General features: G+C 47.6%; 1 protein-coding gene across 1 annotated transcript in view; it reads right to left on the bottom strand.

The window, feature by feature from the left end:
* Window positions 1–9,786: 9,786 nt before the first annotated feature.
* The window catches only part of man1a1 (mannosidase, alpha, class 1A, member 1), a 99,245-nt gene continuing 90,025 nt past the window's right edge, over window positions 9,787–19,006 (bottom strand). The window contains exons 10-12 of the mRNA XM_030344382.1: window positions 17,302–17,474; window positions 15,732–15,847; window positions 9,787–13,291 (exon numbers count right to left, since the gene is read on the bottom strand). Of these exons, the coding sequence (XP_030200242.1) occupies window positions 13,156–13,291; window positions 15,732–15,847; window positions 17,302–17,474 (425 nt within the window). The 3' untranslated portion in view covers window positions 9,787–13,155. The remainder of the gene's footprint in view (window positions 13,292–15,731; window positions 15,848–17,301; window positions 17,475–19,006) is intronic.

The raw sequence follows: 19,006 nt of genomic DNA, 5'->3' as shown, positions 1-19,006 counted from the left end.
AAATGGACCAGAACACACACACACACACACACACACACACACACACACACACACACACACACACACACACACACACACACACACACACACACTCCAACAAGTGGGAGAGATGCTGATGCTATCCCATCTGCCTCTTCTCAGCAGCAACACCCAGCACTCCTTAAGCATGGGAACCTTAAAAAAGATGAAAAGACAAAAGAAAGATAGAAATGTGAGAAAAATAACACAGGTGATCATAGTAGTGCATTTCAACGCTACAAAAACGTTCTAAAGGTGCGGCCACACCAGACGCGTATCTCGCGTACTTCGCGTATGAAATCGCCATTTTTTCCATAGGGAACCATTGGTTTACGCGCGTATTACGCGTATTAAGCAACATTTTACGCGCGTATAGCGCGTATGTGGCGCGTATATTTACGCGCAATACGCGCTATACGCGCGTATATCGCGTACATTTCAAGAGTTAAAAAAATTGAACTTTTTACGCGAAGTACGCGAGATACGCGTCTGACGAGACACGCATTGCCCAATCAGCGTTGAGCTTGACCCGACGTCACTGGCAGAGAGTAGTGAGCTTGGACAGAAGCATATGGCCGACATCTTTCTTTATTCTGTGTGGAAATTGTAACATAGTTACGCCATTAAATGCTTTTATGGAAACATTTCTAGCGAGAAATGTGCATTTTACTTTCATAATGTTCACTCGGTGAATGTGAAGGATGTTTGGTTTGATAGTTATGACGAAGAGGGAACGCTCCGTTCACTTGCATGGACAGAGTCTCTGGTTACTAAGCAACCTCAACGTCTTGGCGGACTATTTCTCTGCTGGGAAACACACCAGACACACCATGTGAAGTTATTTAACCCGATTATTGTTATTTATATCCGAGATTATTTAATCTAACCCGATCTAAACTCTATCACCCAAACACGGCGGCGTTGGGGTTTCCTACCTCGGACTCCAGCGCAGCCACGGCCGACAACTTTCTTTATTCTGGGTGGAAATAGTAACATAGTTACGCCATTAAATGCGTTTATGGAAACATTTTTAGCGAGAAATGTGCATTTTACTTTCGTAATGTTCGCTCGGTGAATGTGAAGGATGTATGGTTTGATAGTTATGACGAAGAGGGAACGCTCCGTTCACTTGCATGGACATGGACTCATCTAGGCGAGTGACGTATGCGCGTATGGCGCGTATTGCGCGTATGTGACCATTTTTGACACAAAATGGTCAAGCAACATTTTACGCGCGTCTGGTGTGGCCGCACCATAAGACTGTGACACAGTAAATGCGTATTCAGATCTAATGTTTTAATTCTAAATGACAGTGATTCTAAAGGTCTCAGTCACACAAATACAACGAATAAAGAATAAATAAACAACCTGGCTGCGGCAGCGTTGTAGCTAGCCATTCACACCATTTAACCTAGCCTAGCCTACATTGCTAGGCTAGGTGACATGACTGGCAGTGAGCAGCACCAAAATAATATCCGACGGTCCGACATTAAATCATATCTGAGTGACAAGGTTAGACAGCACTTAACTTCGACAGAAGATCAATATTTCTTTCTCACACATAGATGTCTGATTTATAAACATTTTGCTGTTCATTAATTAATAGCTGAAGTTAACCTTGACTTACCGTCATGGCCGCCTCGTCCACCTGCTGTCGAGCATCTTCTCCTCCACTACCTGTTGATGCTGCTGCTGCAGATGTGGAGGCTCCATGTCCACGAGCAGCAAACATATCAGCTATTTTTAGGCATTTCGTAGCATCTGCCTGAAGGGCTGCTTTTTCTGGTCCCTGGCTCTTTCAGCGCCACCCTTTCTTTTCTTCCCACTAGGGTCCATATTGCCCGTTTTCGATCTGCCTGCTAGCAGTGGCTAACCAACCAAGTCACCAACGGAGGCTGAGATGGAGGGGTAGGCGTAATTGGCCTGCCCCTCACCTCATTGGCCCAGGCTTCAATCAATCATGATAAAGGGCAGATCTGCCAGTTTAACTTGCATTAACTTGAATTGACGTTAATGTGGCCTGCATTGAAGTTAACGTGGCCTGCTACGTTAGACGCGAGTTTGGCATGAATAAAAAATAAAAAAAAAGGCTTCAGGCCACTGGGCATATGCCCGCCATGCCCTATGCCCAGTCCAGCGGTGGCTGTCACACATATCACAGCGCATGACTTGGCCGGCGAAAACTGGAGCCCTCCGCTGGACTTGTGAAGGCATCTAAAGCGCAACTTCCACCTCCCGATCGTGCGCTCAGGATTAGGACTGCTATATATGTCGGCCTAGGCTTAATCAATTGTGTTTTAATATCTTTAGCATTCATATTATTGCAATCTATTCTTTTCGTAGGCTACTCTGCGGTTGGCCTTGATGGGGAGATATTTTAACCCTTTTAAACCCCATTTTCCTCCGACATTCCTGCATCTCCCCCTGCGTCATAGCCCGTTTCAGCACCATGTCAGTGGACAGGTACAATCCTAAGATCGTCTTGAGTGCAGCGAATGCGCGTTCAAGTTAAGAGGAGTTTCGGGAAACGCTCCAAAGAAATTATCGCTGGTTCGAAAGCTCCCTCTTTCGAACCATCTTACGAGCGAAGATCCATCGATATCGGGAAACGGGGCCCTGTTTCTTAAGCAATAACATTGAACTGTATTTATTCTAGGCCTACATACATTTACTATGTTGTTGGTGTTACATGTTATATGGAGTAATCTTTTCATATTCATGAGGTTCCATTTCATGTAGGCTACGCCATCTAAGCTTCACCTTATAGGCTTGTCCCGTGCGCGTGCTTGCGCGCACTGAAAAATTTCAACTATGCACCAATCAACGTGGGCACCGCCCACATTTCCCATGGCACCGTGTATATAAGGCGGCGCAAACCGCCGCCCATCCTCCCTTTTCTTTCAGCTTTTTGTACTGATCAACGAAAACAAAGGTATGACTTCCAACAATAATATGACCGGTGGCAGCGGCGTGGGCGAGGCCACGGACCAAGGCCACTGGAGAGCGCTCCTGTAAGAGCTGGCGGGCCCTTTTCAGGGTCTCAGTGCGCCTCCTGTCCCGCTTCCCTGGCGCCGGGTGACGGGCACCTGACGTGTTTCAGGTGCCTCGGCACTGAACACGCCGCGGCTGCCTTGGTTGCTCCCCCCGCCTGCCGCGCGCTGCCTGAAGAGGGGCTCCTCTCCAGGCACCTTTTTTTTCTCCCCGTCGGTGGATCTCGCTGAGGCCATCGACATCTTCGGGGCCGGCGTTTCGGAAGCCCAGGACGCCGACGAGCACTTCGACGTTGACAACGTCGCCTCCTTGGACAACGTCTTTCCTGTTTCTGCGTCCGAGTTCTCCTGCTCAGTGGCTTCCACCGAAGCCACTGTCGTCCCGAGGAAGAGACCGCGCCTCACCCATGATCTCTTCGGCGAGATCATGGGTGAGGCGGCGGCCATCAAGGGCATCCCTATGCCAGCCCCGCCTCTCGCCCCCATATCGGATGACATGCAGGGCGAGTGTTTTCGCACCTTGTCTTCCTCCCGGCGGACTACCCAGTGCCCCCTGTTCCCCCCGGTTCAGCACCTTTTCACCGCTGCGGGTGAGGACCCCTCTACTCTGAAGGCCCCGGTGAGGGCCTTCACTGACTTCACCAACGTGGAAGGGTGGGCTGATACTTAGGCGCCTGAAGCCTTCCCTAGCAGCGCTTCTCTGTCCGGGCGTCAGATAGCGTCCTAACGAGATGCCGCTGCCCCCCGACCGCCTCCAGAAGCAAATTACCGGCCTGACGGACAGGGTGTTCGTCTGCACCTCGCAGTCTGCGGCGGCGGTCAACAACATCGCCCTGCTCTCCTCTGCCCTGGTCTCCTTGCCGGCTGGCAGGGAGGCTTACGGCCCGGCGAGATGGCTGACGGTTTCCCGATTCTCCAGCGCCATCCTTCAGCTGGGCCAGCCGGCAGCCGTTTCGGCCGGCCGGCATATAGCGTGGGCCACCATGATCCAGAGGGCCATATGACTCTCTAACACTGCGGTTCCGGAACGAGAGCGGGCCAGCCTCGTCCAGGGCCCATTAGCTACGGATTGACTGTTTTGGCCCCGGTTCTCGGAGGTGCTCGCTCACCAGCAGTCCGTCTGTGAGAATCGTTCCCGTTTCGGGGCGATTCTCACGGGCTCCTCCCACCAGCAGGCCGGGAGGAAGCGGGGTCCAGGCCGGTTCCAGCGCTCCAGGGGGCCGCCTCTGCCTCTAACCCCGATGCCGCAGCAGGACTCGCAGCAGCAGCAACAGCAGCAGCAGCAACAGCAGCCGCCGCGGCAGCCGGGGAGAGCAGCACCGCGGGGACAGAAGTTCCGCAAACTTGCTCCCACTTTTTCTTATACAAACAATAAAGAAAAGAAAGACCGTTCGACTGAACAGCAGTACATACTCCCTAAAGAGCGATATTCCTTTAGATTACTTTCCCCCCTCAGCCAGTTGGCTGCATGGTGGCGGCCGGACGGCGTATTTACATACCTCTGGTTCACCTGCTCCTAAGAAGCGGCGTCCCTTTGAGCTTCGTGGGCGGGCTGGAGACCCATTACACAAGCCCGTGGATACGGACGCTTGTACTATTTTCCTAGTTTCCCACATTATCCCCTCTACCTCCCTTCTACAGTCTATGGAAGGTGAGAAGACGGGTCTGCGTGCTGTGGTTACAGCCAGCGGGCAATGCACGGTCATGAGTGCTACGGCTAGACGGCTCGTTGCCTGTTCAGCGGACACGAGCGTGGCGTCTAGACAGCTTGCTGTTTGTACAGCGACTAGCTCTGTAACGTCTACCACGCTCGCTGAGCCTCCTCCCTTTCATGGGATGCCCCCCTTGGTCCACACACTGTGTGGAGGCGGTAGGGGCAGAGGAATACGGGTTATTCCTGGACAGCGTTCTTCAGCTGTCAGCTCGTCCTCTCTCGGGACCACTATGCGTGTTGGCTAGAGCGGTGCGTTTTACCATCGTGGTTGGACAACACGTTGAGATGGGGTCATCCCATACAGTTCAAGCGCCGTCCCCCAACCTTTATGGGGTTGGTGGAGACCAGGCTACGGGATCCAGCGGCAAGCACGGCTCTGGCAGCAGAGGTGGTCCGTCTCTTGGAGAAGGGGGCCATCACTGTCGTTCCCCCCCACGAGTCACACCTAGGGTTTTACTCCCGCTACTTCCCGGTTTCCAAGAAGTCAGTGGAGATGAGAGCTAATCTGGATCTTCGCGTGTTCAACAGATTCGTTGCCGCGAGGAAATTCAGAATGCTCACTATCAGAGCGCTGCTCCGATGTGTGAGAGAGGGGGACTGGTTCACATCCCTGGATCTCAAGGATGCTTACTTCCACGTCCCTGTTCGGCAGGCGCACAGGAAGTTTCTCCGTTTTGCCTTTATAGGGGTGGCGTACGAGTACCAGTGCCTGCCATTCGGCTACTCCCTGGCCCCGCGCACCTTCTCGAAGTCTGTGGAGACGGCGTTGGGACCGCCCAGGCGTCAGGGAAAGAGGGTTCTCTTCTACCTCGACGACCTACTTATTCTGAGCAACTCAGAGGAAGCTGCGAGAAGGGACACCATGACGGTGATAAACCATCTCTCTTTCCTGTGTTTTGCCATCAACTGGGAGGAGAGCTTCCTGCTCCCCGGCCGGCAGATAGTCTTAGGGCTTTGCCTAGACTCAGCCGCCATGACAGCGATGCTCTCGCCTCCTCGGCGAGACCCCATCCTGTTGGCGCTCTCCTGCTTTCGCGTTCTCAGAAATGTGACTGCGCTGTCCACCATGCGCCTGTTAGGGCTGATGGCAGCCGCCCACCCCGTGGTTCCCCTGGGTCTGCTCTTTATGCGCAGACTCCAGCGGTGGTTTGCTCGCCAACGGTTGGACCCCGTGTGACACAAGCTCAGGGTGCTCCTCCTACCCTGTTCAGTGTCACCAGACCTGGAATATTGGGGAAACCCCCCGCCCTTTTCAGGGGTGTTCCCCTGGGCAGAGTGACGTCCTACGTAGTGGTCTTCACAGACGCCTCGTTGACGGGTTGGGGAGGAACGTGCCTCTCTCACTCGGTGGGAGGCGAGTGGCGCACGCCCCCTACAGTCCACATAAATGTGCTGGAACTTGTCGCTATGAGGAAAGTGCTGTTGCATTTCTTTCACCTGGTGCGTGGCCGCCACGTTCTGATCAGGACAGACAGTGTGTCGGGGGCGGCGTACATAAACAAACAGGGGGAGTGCGCCCCTCTGCTCTCCACCAAAGGGCGGTCGAGCTCTGGCTTTGGGCTCATCAGTATCTCCTCAGTCCGAGAGCCCTGCATATCGCGGGCGCCACGAACTTCGGGGCGGACCTCATGTCTCGCGGTGGTCTCCGAGTGGCGGTTGCATCCCGACATTGTCAGATTGATCTGGCAGAGGTTCGGGACGGCTCAGGTGGACCTGTTTGCGTGAAGGGAGAACACACACTGCAGGTGGTGGTTCTCTCTCAACCCTCGGGATCTTCCCCCGTTGGGGGTGGATGCGTTGGCGCACACACCTTGGCCGCGGGTATGCGTTTCCTCCGCTCCAGCTGATCCTTCCTCTTCTGGAACGGGTCAGACAGGAGAGATTGTCCCTGATTATAGTGGCTCCGGAGAACCACCCTGCTCTGTGGTTTCCAGAACGGCGCTCTCACGGACGGCGCCGTGGCCGGTACCGTTCAGACCGGATACGCTTTCACAGGCCCATGGGACGGTGCACCACCCGCCCGATGTAACGGGACGGCTGTTGGTCTGGCTCCTGAGAGGTTGATCCTACATCAACACTATCCAGGGTGCTCGTGCGCCTTCTACTTCTTCCCTCTAGGCGGCGAAGTGGTGCGTTTTCTCTGATTGGTGTGACAGGAACCACGCTGTCCCATCCCATTGCGAGGTGGGAAGGGTGCTTGTGTTTCTACAGCACTTATTGGAGAAGGGTTTGGCTTTTTCCACTATCAAGGTCTATTCGGCAGCTGTTTCGGCTGGCCATGCGGGCTGTGATGGTGGACCGACCTTCAGCCATCCACTGGTCAAGAGGTTCTTGTGTGGGGCTAGACGGGTTAGGGATGTTTCGCGCGTGCTTACACCACGCTGGGATCTCCCCACCGTGTTGCCCGCGTTGTCAAGGGACCCTTTCGAGCCTCTGCCTCAGGCCCCTTTGGATGCCCTGTCTTTTAAAATGGCGCTCTTATTGGCTTTGGTTTCTGCCACGCGGGCCTGTGAGCTGACCGCTCTGTCTGTCAGCCCGAGCTGTCTGTCAGCCCGAGCTGCCTCGTTAAGCTGTTGCTTAACGAGGACAGCTCCTTTGCGCTGCTCAGACCTAATCCTGTGTTCCTCCCTAAGAACATTAATAGTTCTTTCCGGTCGAGAGACATTGTGCTTAAGGCTTTTCACCCCCCACCTCATTCTAGTGAGGCGGAGGCGGAGTTGTATCTCCTGTGCCCGGTGCGGGCGCTGGCTATGTACGTGAAACGCTCGGCCGCGTTCCGCTCCACACAACAGTTGTTTGTGTGTTATAGCGACGCTAGCAGGGGCCGCGCTCTCTCTAAGCAGCGGTTTTCTCACTGGATATGTGAGGGTGTTTGCTTAGCCTACACTCGGCAGGGCTTAGCGCCACCATTGGGCGTTAAATCTCACTCAACACGGGGCGTGGCCGCTTCAACGTGCTCTACACAGAGGCATTCCGATGGAAGACATTTGCGCGGCTGCGTCTTGGTCTTCACCCGGCCCCTTTGTCCGTTTCTACATGTTAGACATGTCCAGGGGCTCACTCGGCACCTCTGTGTTGGAGTCCGGTGCCCCTTCTACGGCTTAAGAATGAAGGCATCGTTGAAATTCCTCTCACCGGATGGCGAGTTGGTCTTGACTGCCAGTATTTCTCTCCCACCGTTTTTCAAATGGAAAGCGGAGTAGAGGGGTTCCTATTGGCTCGCCGATTGATGAGTTGGTTTTGTCTGCCAGTATGGCACTCCCGCCGTTTTTTAAATAAGAAACGGACGAGAGAAGCTCCTTAATGGAGAGTCGAACTCCGTAGCTCCGCCCCCGGTGGTAGCGGACCTAATGGAATCCGCATTGCTCTGGTTCTTCCCGTCACTTTCCATGGATTCCATAAAGGACGGATTGGGGCCGGAGTCTTTACAGACTATTAAGCTGTTGTGTTTTGCACATCCTCAGCTTTTTTGAGTCTTATGTGCCCTGGTGACTTAAGTTTTCTTGACTGGGGTCCAGCAGGAGTACATTGATTGGGCTCAGCTCGCAGCTTCACCTTAGCCCATAGGGCGAAGCCTAGACGGCGTAGCCTACATGAAATAGAACGATAGTTATGATATTATAACTCTAGTTCTATGATTGTAGGCGTAGCCGTCTAGTTTCCGACCTGCTGTACCCTCCAAATGCTAAAAGAATAGCATGGAGGATGGGCGGCGGTTTGCGCCGCCTTATATACACGGTACCGTGGGAATGTGGACGGTGCCCACGTTGATTGGTGAATAGTTGAAAATTTTCAATGTGCGCGAGCACGCACCCGGGACAAGGCCATAAGGCGAAGCCTAGACGGCTACGCCTACAATCATAGAACTAGAGTTATATCATAATTATCGTTACTTCCATGGTCGGTAAACAATGCGACTGCGCTCGCTCAGACCTCTCGCTTATGCTACAATGCTAAAAGTGCTAGAAAACAAGAATATTTATGCATCCGGTACGTCATGAACTAGGGCGTGGCTAGGCTCCCATGATGCGGAAGCAAATCTCTCCTTGATGTTGCCCTGCGACATTGAGCAGTTTTCATAGGAATGAATGGCCGCCATTTTGGAATCCGGTGTCCATTCTATAATAGGTCCATGCTCCAGAGTGGTGTGTTGGCCACTGATTGCTCAACGAGCAGCAGCTTAGGCAAACGGTTAGAGTGAGACCAACTGAAAACGAATCTGGAATAAAACTAAAACTGTGATTCTGAAAAAAGTATAAATGATATCGAAATTCTGTTGAAATTTTATTGAAGATACAAATGTGTAAATCTGTTTAATGTTTGAACGATGGTAAACGGTTGAAAATTGACCAAGTTGTGAAGTCCTTAGTTGTTGAAGAGGATAAAGGACAAATCAGCGTTTTTTCAATTTTCTAATGGGAATGAATGGGGGAATTTTGGTTGTATAACCTTGAATATCTCAGGAATAGTGAATAATGTGAATAAAGAAAATAATAGCGTTTCAATGTTTGAATGATGTTTCTACATTGAAGTTTGTTAGGAGTCGCGAACGGATAAGTGGCGGAATAACAATAAAATTAAATACGTAACATTTCTAAGATGTGAAACCAATAAGCTAATTAGAAAGCTATCCATTGAACCTATACCAGACCACTTAGTTAATGCACGTATTGTGCACTGTTAAAGTTAACTTACAAAGCTTAGGGTTGAATCCAAATATCTACTACTATCCCATACGTTTGTAATTTAGCATCATCCTAGAGGTAATTAAATGTTACACAGGCCATCATTTGAGAATTACATTAGCATCAAAATTCCTCAACAAACAAGTTCCTCAACTAAGGCAAAATTTTAGTGTCATAAACATGTCCATCATTTACAATTTTCAATAAATAATTAAAATCAAGGTTAATATATATTAAGTTAATATAAACTAAACGGCCACATTCCCTCGTCTGCAATTCTTCACAGCAATCCATTTCACACTTACAATCTGACCTGTATGGCGGCACAGAAATTATACATACATTAGCAGATAATGATTTAAGGCGCAGAACACTCACAAATTATTAAAAGATTGTTTTATTCACAATTGAATTGTAACAAATATAGTTAATTTAAAAAGTTTGCTGCTCTTAATATCACTTTTAATTTCGAAGCTCATTCAATTTTTATATAAATGTAGAATGTTTTTTGTCTTCATGGAATATTTACATTTTTCCAATAATAATAAACACAAAAATAAAGAACAAAATCAAAACAATTCCAAACAAAATGAAAATACTGCATACAATGCTAAGTAAAATATGTGCAGCGGAATGATCATCGGCGATATGTCCTGCAATTACATTTCTGAGGTTTGGTCGCCACACTTAAAGCTTTTTATAAAGGTTCGATTCACAACTAGAAAGGCATTGGAATGCGACACATCAATAATCAATATTGAAAGTATCACCACAATCAACCTACTTTGAAGAATAAACAAAATCAAATATGACAAAGATGTTCGAAAGAAGATAAGCGTCAAGTTTGTAATGGTTACACGTTCAAGCATCTTAATGCCAATATATAACAATCAGAGGCCTTCAAATGCAACTCTTGTCCCATTTATTCCCTTCAACATGGTCAAAATACGAAAGGCCATCATCTGAATTTGCATTTTTCAATAACATAACACAATTGTAAGAAGTGATTTTAGCCAGCAAAGCTAATCAACCTATGCTAACCATTTACATACAGCAAATCACAGTGTCTAGTAATGACTCCAACCCATCTTTCATAGGCAACATTATCCACCACAAATTGTGCTAACAAAAAAAAAGTTGCGGAATGACAAACAAATTGATAAGTCATATTCATTTGTCCTCAGGTCAGCCATAATTCCTACTTCAAAATGTTGCACCTTTTTATTTCCAGAAAAGAAAATTAAAGCTAATCTGGTGGCCAAGAAGCCATGATGTGTTTGTTACGGTGTGTTCACAAAGTCTCTGGGCCACAGCTTCAGCACAACCCTGGGGGTCCAGCTCTGTAGACTCAGGCTGGAGGAGCACTACGCTACAGGCAGAGGAGGACCACACATTGTCAGGTGAAGCAGGGAAGACTCCCCCGTCTCTACCAGTTACATCCCTAAAGCTGGTCCTATGCATCAATAAATATCCACACAATACCCAAATGAGTTACTGAAAGTATTATTAAAAGTAACTGATACTTCTTTCACCAGACTGAGTTTAACATTGTTGCCCAACTGTAACACAAATTTAGGACAAACAAAACGTACATGAGGTGTCATTATAAAAGCTTGACGCAGGTAGTTTGGACAGGTAGATTGAAGCTTAATCTACCTGTCCAAAGAATAGAGAGGATCACATCTCTGAATGTATTGCACATTGCAAATGTCCTCCATTAGTATTGAGCCGGTACACTGCTTCCATTTTGTGCTTTCCAAGACAGAAAATATCCCACTAAAGCAAATAACACAAGATAACAAAAGACACAAACTTACAAAATACCAAGGGCAGTGGCCTGGGATATAGCCGTCAATTCAAATTGGATGACACATCCATTTAATCCTTTGTCTCCCCAATCCCGCCATAAATCTATGGATTGCATTCCATGTGTACTTTATCACACCATTATAACAACCATCAGCCAATCAGCGTGTCCTACTGGTTAGTCCTACTGGTTGCTCCTACTGCTTAGTCCTACTGGTCCCTCAAATGCAAGCAGTCTGAAGTCCAAACCAGTGCTTTCCAACAGATAGGCCTGGTGGTGCCTGATGTCATCTTAATGTTGAAGAACATCACATTAATCCCATAAACACACCCGGAGGACTTTGTTCCAGTGTCCAGATCCTACTTGAACAATTATAGAATAAATTAACAAGCTACATTTATTCTTTTAAACATCGGCATATGAATACAACTTAAACCATAAACCTCAACTAAGAAAAGAAACAAAACCAAAGATATTGCAGATGGTGCCACAGTGATATGAGAACGGCTTCCGAATGCGGTTGCTACTAGATTATGTGAAGGGATCTGGAAACCACTGGCAGAGGAGGGGGAGAAGAAAGGAAGGTTGTGGTACTGTAAAATCTAATCCTCTATGGAGAGGGTTCAACCTGTGGATATGAAGTAACTCTCTCATTAAGCTGACTTGTCCCATATCCTTCTTTATATACTTCATTGATTTAAAATCAGAATAATTTCTATCAGATTTTTGGTGAAGTCATATTATATGATCTAATAAATATGTGCTGACTTGTGTTTGCTGTCATTTTCTGTCATTATTTGTTAGAAACCACATGGATGATACAAGGCCATTTCTGGTGTGTGATTTTGGATAATTCAACCACTAATGTCATCACTGAATTACCACATTAATGAGATGTCTTAGCCCATGAACATATGGACATGTTTTAGACTTTTTGTAATTCATCAGTGATCAAAAAAAATTGAACTTGACCTAATGTGATATGAGGACAGTGCAACAAAGAATGCTATGGAATGGTCAGGTTCAATCTTTTGAAATGAACTTCCTTTGTTCTTTATTCAGTTGGATAGTTTTGAAATAAGAGGGAAAGCTTTTCAGTAAGATTCCTTCACCACTAGATGGCAGTGTTCTACAGGAGGCTTAAGGTGGTGCCACTCATGTCCCGTTTACATTAAGGTCTGCTTTTACAGAGGCAGGTCCACATGTGGGTTGAGGAGGTAATGGAATCAAAAGATGTGATATTGAACTGGACCTTTGAAATCATAAGCAGTTTCTTAAACCTACGACCTTCCATTCATCAGCTACCAGACCACCTTAAAGAAAACCAACATGAAGGAAAACAAATCCAGATCAGTTCTATTTAACCTCTTTAGCTCGTCTCCATGTTGTTGTGTGTTCCCAGGCAGCGAAGGCACTAATTTGATGACTAAATAAGACAGAATGTTGGATCAGGAAAACCTTGCTCTCCAACACAGGCGTCAACGTTTTAAACAAAGTACATTAAATACTGAACATCCAGAGTATAAGAGAAGGGACTCAAAAACCAATGGGTGGGTATAAACAATAAGTCATACTGTGTGTGTGAGGTGCTCCTCACGGAGGAGCGAATATATCCTGCACTGGGCCAGGGGCCACAAGATGGGGAACTATTAGGGAGTGTGCCACAGATGTGGTGGTGGGGGCACTGTTGAGCTGTGGGAATATATGTGGTGAATGAGGGACTATGGGAGAAAGAGGCAACAGGCTGGACTGGGATTCAAAGCTGCACAAAACCAAGCCTATTGTCAGTTGCCATTCATAGGGCAGAAAACATGTCAAACATTATATTAATTGGAAAATATTGGTACCGTAAACCTAAATTCTCAGGGTTTTCCCCAGACAACTGTTGATCCTGGATATGTTGAGCAGGCTCAGAGTTTGAACTTGAACCAAGCACCTAGACTAGGCTGCCGTCTTGTCTTTGTGGGGCTGGTCTGTGCTGTCCCTCCTGATGACGGGCAGCGGGTGGGCCTCGGTGTTAAAGACCCAGTGGTCGGAGGGGAGGTGGTCGTCCTCAGAGAACAACAGGTACAGGTACCTGGGAGAGAGAGGGGGTCAGGAGGATGGAGGTACACTTATACATACATCAGTCCTCTCACTCCATATACACAGGGAACCCAGGTCCTCTCACTCCATGTACACAGGGAACCCAGGTCCTCTCACTCCATGTACACAGGGAACCCAGGTCCTCTCACTCCATGTACACAGGGAACCCAGGTCTTCTCACTCCATATACACAGGGAACCCAGGTCCTCTCACTCCATATACACAGGGAACCCAGGTCCTCTCACTCCATATACACAGGGAATCAATTATGGCAAGTGACACTTGCCTTTTGTTTCTAAAAGGACACCATTGTGAAACTGGGTTTATAGAGCATACGTTGACCGAGTGTCCAAACATGAACAAACTAATAAAGTGAATTATTTTATCAGTTCAATTTTTTGCACTGTTTGGCTCTTTCCGTTCATTAAACCATCTGGTTTGCCAATGTTTGACATTAATGTGTCTGCTATTTAGGATCTGAGCGATCCTTTTCAAGGCCGACTGTGGGCTTATTTAAGTCATTGGTTTGGAGAACCGAACATAGCCCTATAACTGTCCTACTATGACTGCTGTTCACCGTCTGAACATCTCTTTGATTGAAAGAGAAATGTGGGTCGAGTCTGATGAATGAAATGAGCCAGTTCTCTGATCCAAGCCTTTAAACACAGCTAATACTCATGAAAGATGTTTGATGCTTTTGAACACTCTTACATTTTGTTAAACATAAGCAATAAGTCAAGGTACATAGGTATACAAGGATTAATAAATATTCTATTTGACCAAGAATGAATCCTGATGGGCTGATTAAGATCGCTGAAGCCGTTCTCTGAGCGTCAGTCTGCTGTTGGCGTGACGTTGGGAGAAGCAGGTCTATGATTGTTTGGAGAACTCCGACATTTCAGTCACCTGCTGAACCGGCCTTTTCCCAAAATTATTCTTAACTGCTAACAGCTCTATTAAGATTCAACTACACAAATGATTTCTAAATGCTCCAATTGAAGGGATGGAGTGGGTCGCGTGATTGTGCTCTCAGCCCTGAGGGTCTGGAGAGGGGCCTAAAGGGACAGCTGGCTCTCTGCAGAGACACCACAGACAGAGGAGGCTGAAGGGGAGGACATGTGTGCGATATGGAGAGAGAGCGCCGGCCGGACAGACTAGCCAGACAGAAACGCACACACACATCTTGCACTTAGTAGGCTATTGGCTTAAAGATCCCATATCATGGTCTTGAGGGTTAATAATTGCATTTTGGAGTATAACTAGAATAAGGTTACAGGCCTGTATGTTAATAATACCCCTTATTATTCTCACACTCTGCAAAACCAATTTCAGAATCTTTCAAGTCTGTTTTGTATTATGTCTCTTTAAGGCCCTCCGAGCAGCCCAGTATGCCCTGATTGGTCAGCACGCCCAGTCTGCTGTTATTTGGTCAGCACGCCCAGTCTGTTGTGATTGGTCAGCACGCCCAGTCTGCTGTGATTGGTCAGCACGCCCACTCTGCTGTGATTGGTCAGCACGCCCACTCTGTTGTGATTGGTTAAACGCTTTGCGGGTGTGTCGGCAAATTCACACCCTGGAGAAGTTGTTAACATTGCAGATAGCTCGGAGGCAGGACTTCTGCACTTCAGCATCTCCCACAGTCAGACGTCACACTGTTACAGAAGTAAAGTTGGAGCGCAAACAAACTGTTTCACACACTTAATGAGGGGCGTTTTCAGTGGGCGCGAATACTCCTGGCAGATTTTTCTATGTTAGCAGACATGTATACTTATGTCATATAACAGTCTAGAAAAGTCTAAAAAGCATGCTATCAGCCCTTTAACTCCTAGCTTAAACTGGAGAGCATTCTGCGTGGGAGAACAGTGACAAGATCAACGGACAATTGTGTGGCTGACAACACAGTTAGACACAGACTCCCGATCAGCCACCAACAAGACTGTATTCACGCCGATAAGAAGAGAGAACCAGACCCAGAGCTTTTGGTGACAAATATCAACAGCAAACTAATAACTAGGACGGATGGAGCCGCGCTTTGAGGCCAGCGAGCCCTGGAGTGAAGGGGGCCTAAGAATAGCTGGTCGCTGCGTCCTTTAAACATCACTAAGGTCAAAACACTTCAGACGGCTTCCATATTAACCTCACCTCCACATTTAGGTTATTGGATGACTTTGTGAGGTATACATGCATTATTAGTCATATATGACTGATGATGCATTTGATCATATATCAGATGCAACTGCTTATATCTTAATTTGTGATTTTATGTTTAGAAAATCGAGGAAATGTTTTTGTGCGTCTGAATTTACTCAATGTGAGGAAAAGCTGCCCATTATTTTCCAACTGAAGCCAGTTCCACTGATTGCTGTTTTCTCGTCATCCTACTTGAAGTGAACTGCTGCAGTGTGTGTGTGTGGGTGTGCGTGTGTGTTTACTTGAGGGTCTCAGCCTGGTAGAAGCTCTGCTGGACGTCGTCATGGTTGGGGGAGGTGGCGTAGACGTCTCTGATGCCGCTGTAGCCCGCCTCCACCCTGCAGTGCTGCTCAAGGGCCTGGAACACAACACAGGGGGAGGGGAGGAGCTTATACCCCGCACACACTCAAGCACACAGGGGGAGGGGCGGAGCTTATTCCCCCGCACACACTCAAGCACACAGGACTGAAGCTGCTTTGGGGCTCTTGAAAAGCGCTTTATAAATGCAATGAAGAATTATTATTATTATTATAGATAAGGTATAACTTTATTCATACCAGACGGGGAACTCTGGTGTCACTGCACAAAATGAAGCTACATAAATCCCAGCTGAAACACTTTGATATTGCATGCAACTATTTGCTTGTTTTGTTGTCGTCATGTTTATGATAAAGTTCTGAAAGTATTGTGAAATGGAGTAGGGTTGAAGAGAGACGGGCGACTTTATTGGTCACCCAGACATATGGGTTATTGGTGTGCGGTGTGTTGCCATCCCTGACTGAAGCACTACGGCGAGGGTAGGGGTCAACCTTTAGACGACTGAGAGGCCAGCGGAGGCTGGATCCTTGCCGAGCCAGCGGCTGATCTGCCAGTGATACATTGGGCGTTAGTGTCCCAGGGGGGCACATATGAGGCCGACTATCGGTGCTAACCATGGTGGTAACTAATGTGACTAACAAACAACCAGAGGCTGGTAACTAGATGACGGGCTCCTCAAGTGAGCACTCGTAAGCAGATGACCAGTCGAGCCAGTAGCCGGTCCAGTGGGTTGCAAGGTTAGAATGCATGAGTTACCACCTAGGTCGGAAAAACAGTCTGCCGCTGTATCTCTGGCAGATCAGCAGCCGGCCTCGGCAAGGATGCGGCTTCTTCTGAGAGGACTTCTCAGCAGCCCTGCGCTGTAGTGCCTCCTTCAGTCAGGGAGGTCAACACGCTGCAGACCAGTGACTCATCTGTCCAGGTGACCAATGAAGTTGCCCCTATCCCTTTAGCCCTTTAGTTATATTTTAACCTTTTTATCATGGGGAACATTTGCGCCTATGACGTTTTCGTTTGGCATCAACTTGACCCGTGTGTTCTTGAACACTCAATGGAAGTGTTTCCATGCTGGATTTGGGTCCCACACCCCTCGCTTCAGGGAAGAACTCAATGAAAAAAACAAACCTTTCCCAGAGTTGTAAATGAATGATTCCTTACCTTAGGAACATTGAGATACTTAATATGTATTGATTGAGACGAAACCTGTGAGGTGTTCTGCCACAGCGATTAGAAGACATGCTTCCCTATTAAACCCCATTGTAATGACTGTAGCAAACTAAAGCACCTCACAGAACCGGTTAAATAGGACCCAGAGTGCATTGTACATCACCAATACACATATCTTTACAATGTCCAAGTGTTATAAGAGAGACAGCTAGCAAGAAAAACAGAACAAATAGAGGGAAAGAAAGGAAAGGAGGTGGAAATAGTTTTATTCCATCCATCCATCAATATTAATTCAGGACTAAAGCGACTGAACCAGAGTGCCCCTACCTGGACGGCCTCCCAGCCCCAGTCGCGGTACTTGGGGTCGTGGGTGAACCTCCACATGTACATGAAGGTCTCGATGACCTCCGGCCTCAGGATGAAGTACTTCTCGTTCTGTCGCGTGGCGATGGCCTCCACGCCCCCGTCAAAGCGGAAGGCCTCTGGTCCCAGCTTCAGAGCTGCAGGGGAACCAGGAACATCCCATTACCACCAAACAACTAGAGACAGCCAGAGGAGCAGAGGAGCTGAGGGCGTCCAAACCGGGATACCACGCCTCAGCATGTTGGTTGATTGGACTAATTGTGGAAGAATAAATAATTTATTACAGGCATTGACCGATTCATAATTAAAGGGTCGACGTGTTTTGCATGGAAGTCTTGAAGACCTAAATGCATGAAATAGTCTGAATATTCATGAGGGCCGACTTCGACCTAACGTTCACGGGGGCATCACGTCAGCGTCTGGAGGAGCGTTGCCTGAACGTGTCATGACATTCAAGTCAGTAAATCGTCCTGAACATGTCCAGACAAATCCCTCCAAGTGCTTTTGTGTTAAACCCGTTAATAGAACAGCGCGGTCTCCTCTCCGTAGTCGTTCTCCTGCATCTCTTTGGGCCTTTATGATTCAAAGCCTCCCGTCAATGAGGTCACTCTAGAAGCTCATTGGTTTACTTTTCACACGCTGAATAACAAATAAGTAGTGCTGTCAAGTGATTAAAATATTTAATCGCGATTAATCGTAGTAATGTCATAGTTAACTTGCGATTAATCACTTTTTTTTTTCGATTCTAAATATCCCTTGATTTCGTGCTGCTAGCCTTTTAGTGAGATCAGAGAGTGTTGAGAAGAACATTAAGAAGGGAGACCCGCAGTGAATTCAACCCGGTCCACTTGACAACGGGTAGGTGCATGGCAGTGGTAGGCCTACCGTTAAACTTCAATAGCCCCGGCTTTTATTTGTTTCAATCACTGAACTTTCGAATAAAACTCTTGCTCAGCAAAGATGGGAAATAAGAACAGTAGAAATATTCCTACCCTACGTAGGCCTATACACATTACCAGGCTATCGAATAACGTCTACACACACACACACACACACACACACACACACACACACACACACACACACGGTGGCGGAGTGCTAATCGGGAGAGTCGGGAGAATTCCCGGTGGGCCGTTAACGTTTCGGGGCTGTCGGGCTGATTACTGCGGGATAACAATATTGCGTTTATAAAAGTTCCTTGCAGCGCCGTCCGGCAGCCTGAGCAGTGCACCCGCAACCTCTCACTCACTCAACATACGCAACGATGACAACAATGACAAAATTGAACTCTCGTGCAGGCTCGAACAGACTGACGCACAAACACACACACACTTTTAAGGAGTTTTCACCCACTCCGTATCCTTGCTTGCCCCAACAAGTTTGTGCGGCGTGCTTGTTGTTTTGTTTCCGGTGTAGCTAGATCCGGTATGGTGTTGTCGTTTTTCTAACGTGACTAGTTGTTGCTAGACAGCAGGTGAGAAAACTATGTTTGCCAAGCCAAAAAAGCGTTAATCGTGCGATAAAAAAATTAACGCTGTTAAAATTGGTTTGCGTTAACACCGTTAATAACACCATAAACTGACAGCACTAATAAGTAAAAAAAATTTTTTTTAAACTAAATTATAATTAAATTATGATAAATCAACATCTAATTCTGTCATTAAATTAA

This window comes from Gadus morhua, chromosome 21 (genome assembly GCF_902167405.1).
Source record: "Gadus morhua chromosome 21, gadMor3.0, whole genome shotgun sequence".
In the NCBI taxonomy this organism is placed as follows: Eukaryota; Metazoa; Chordata; class Actinopteri; order Gadiformes; family Gadidae; genus Gadus; species Gadus morhua.
This window is presented reverse-complemented; position numbering and strand designations above follow the sequence as displayed.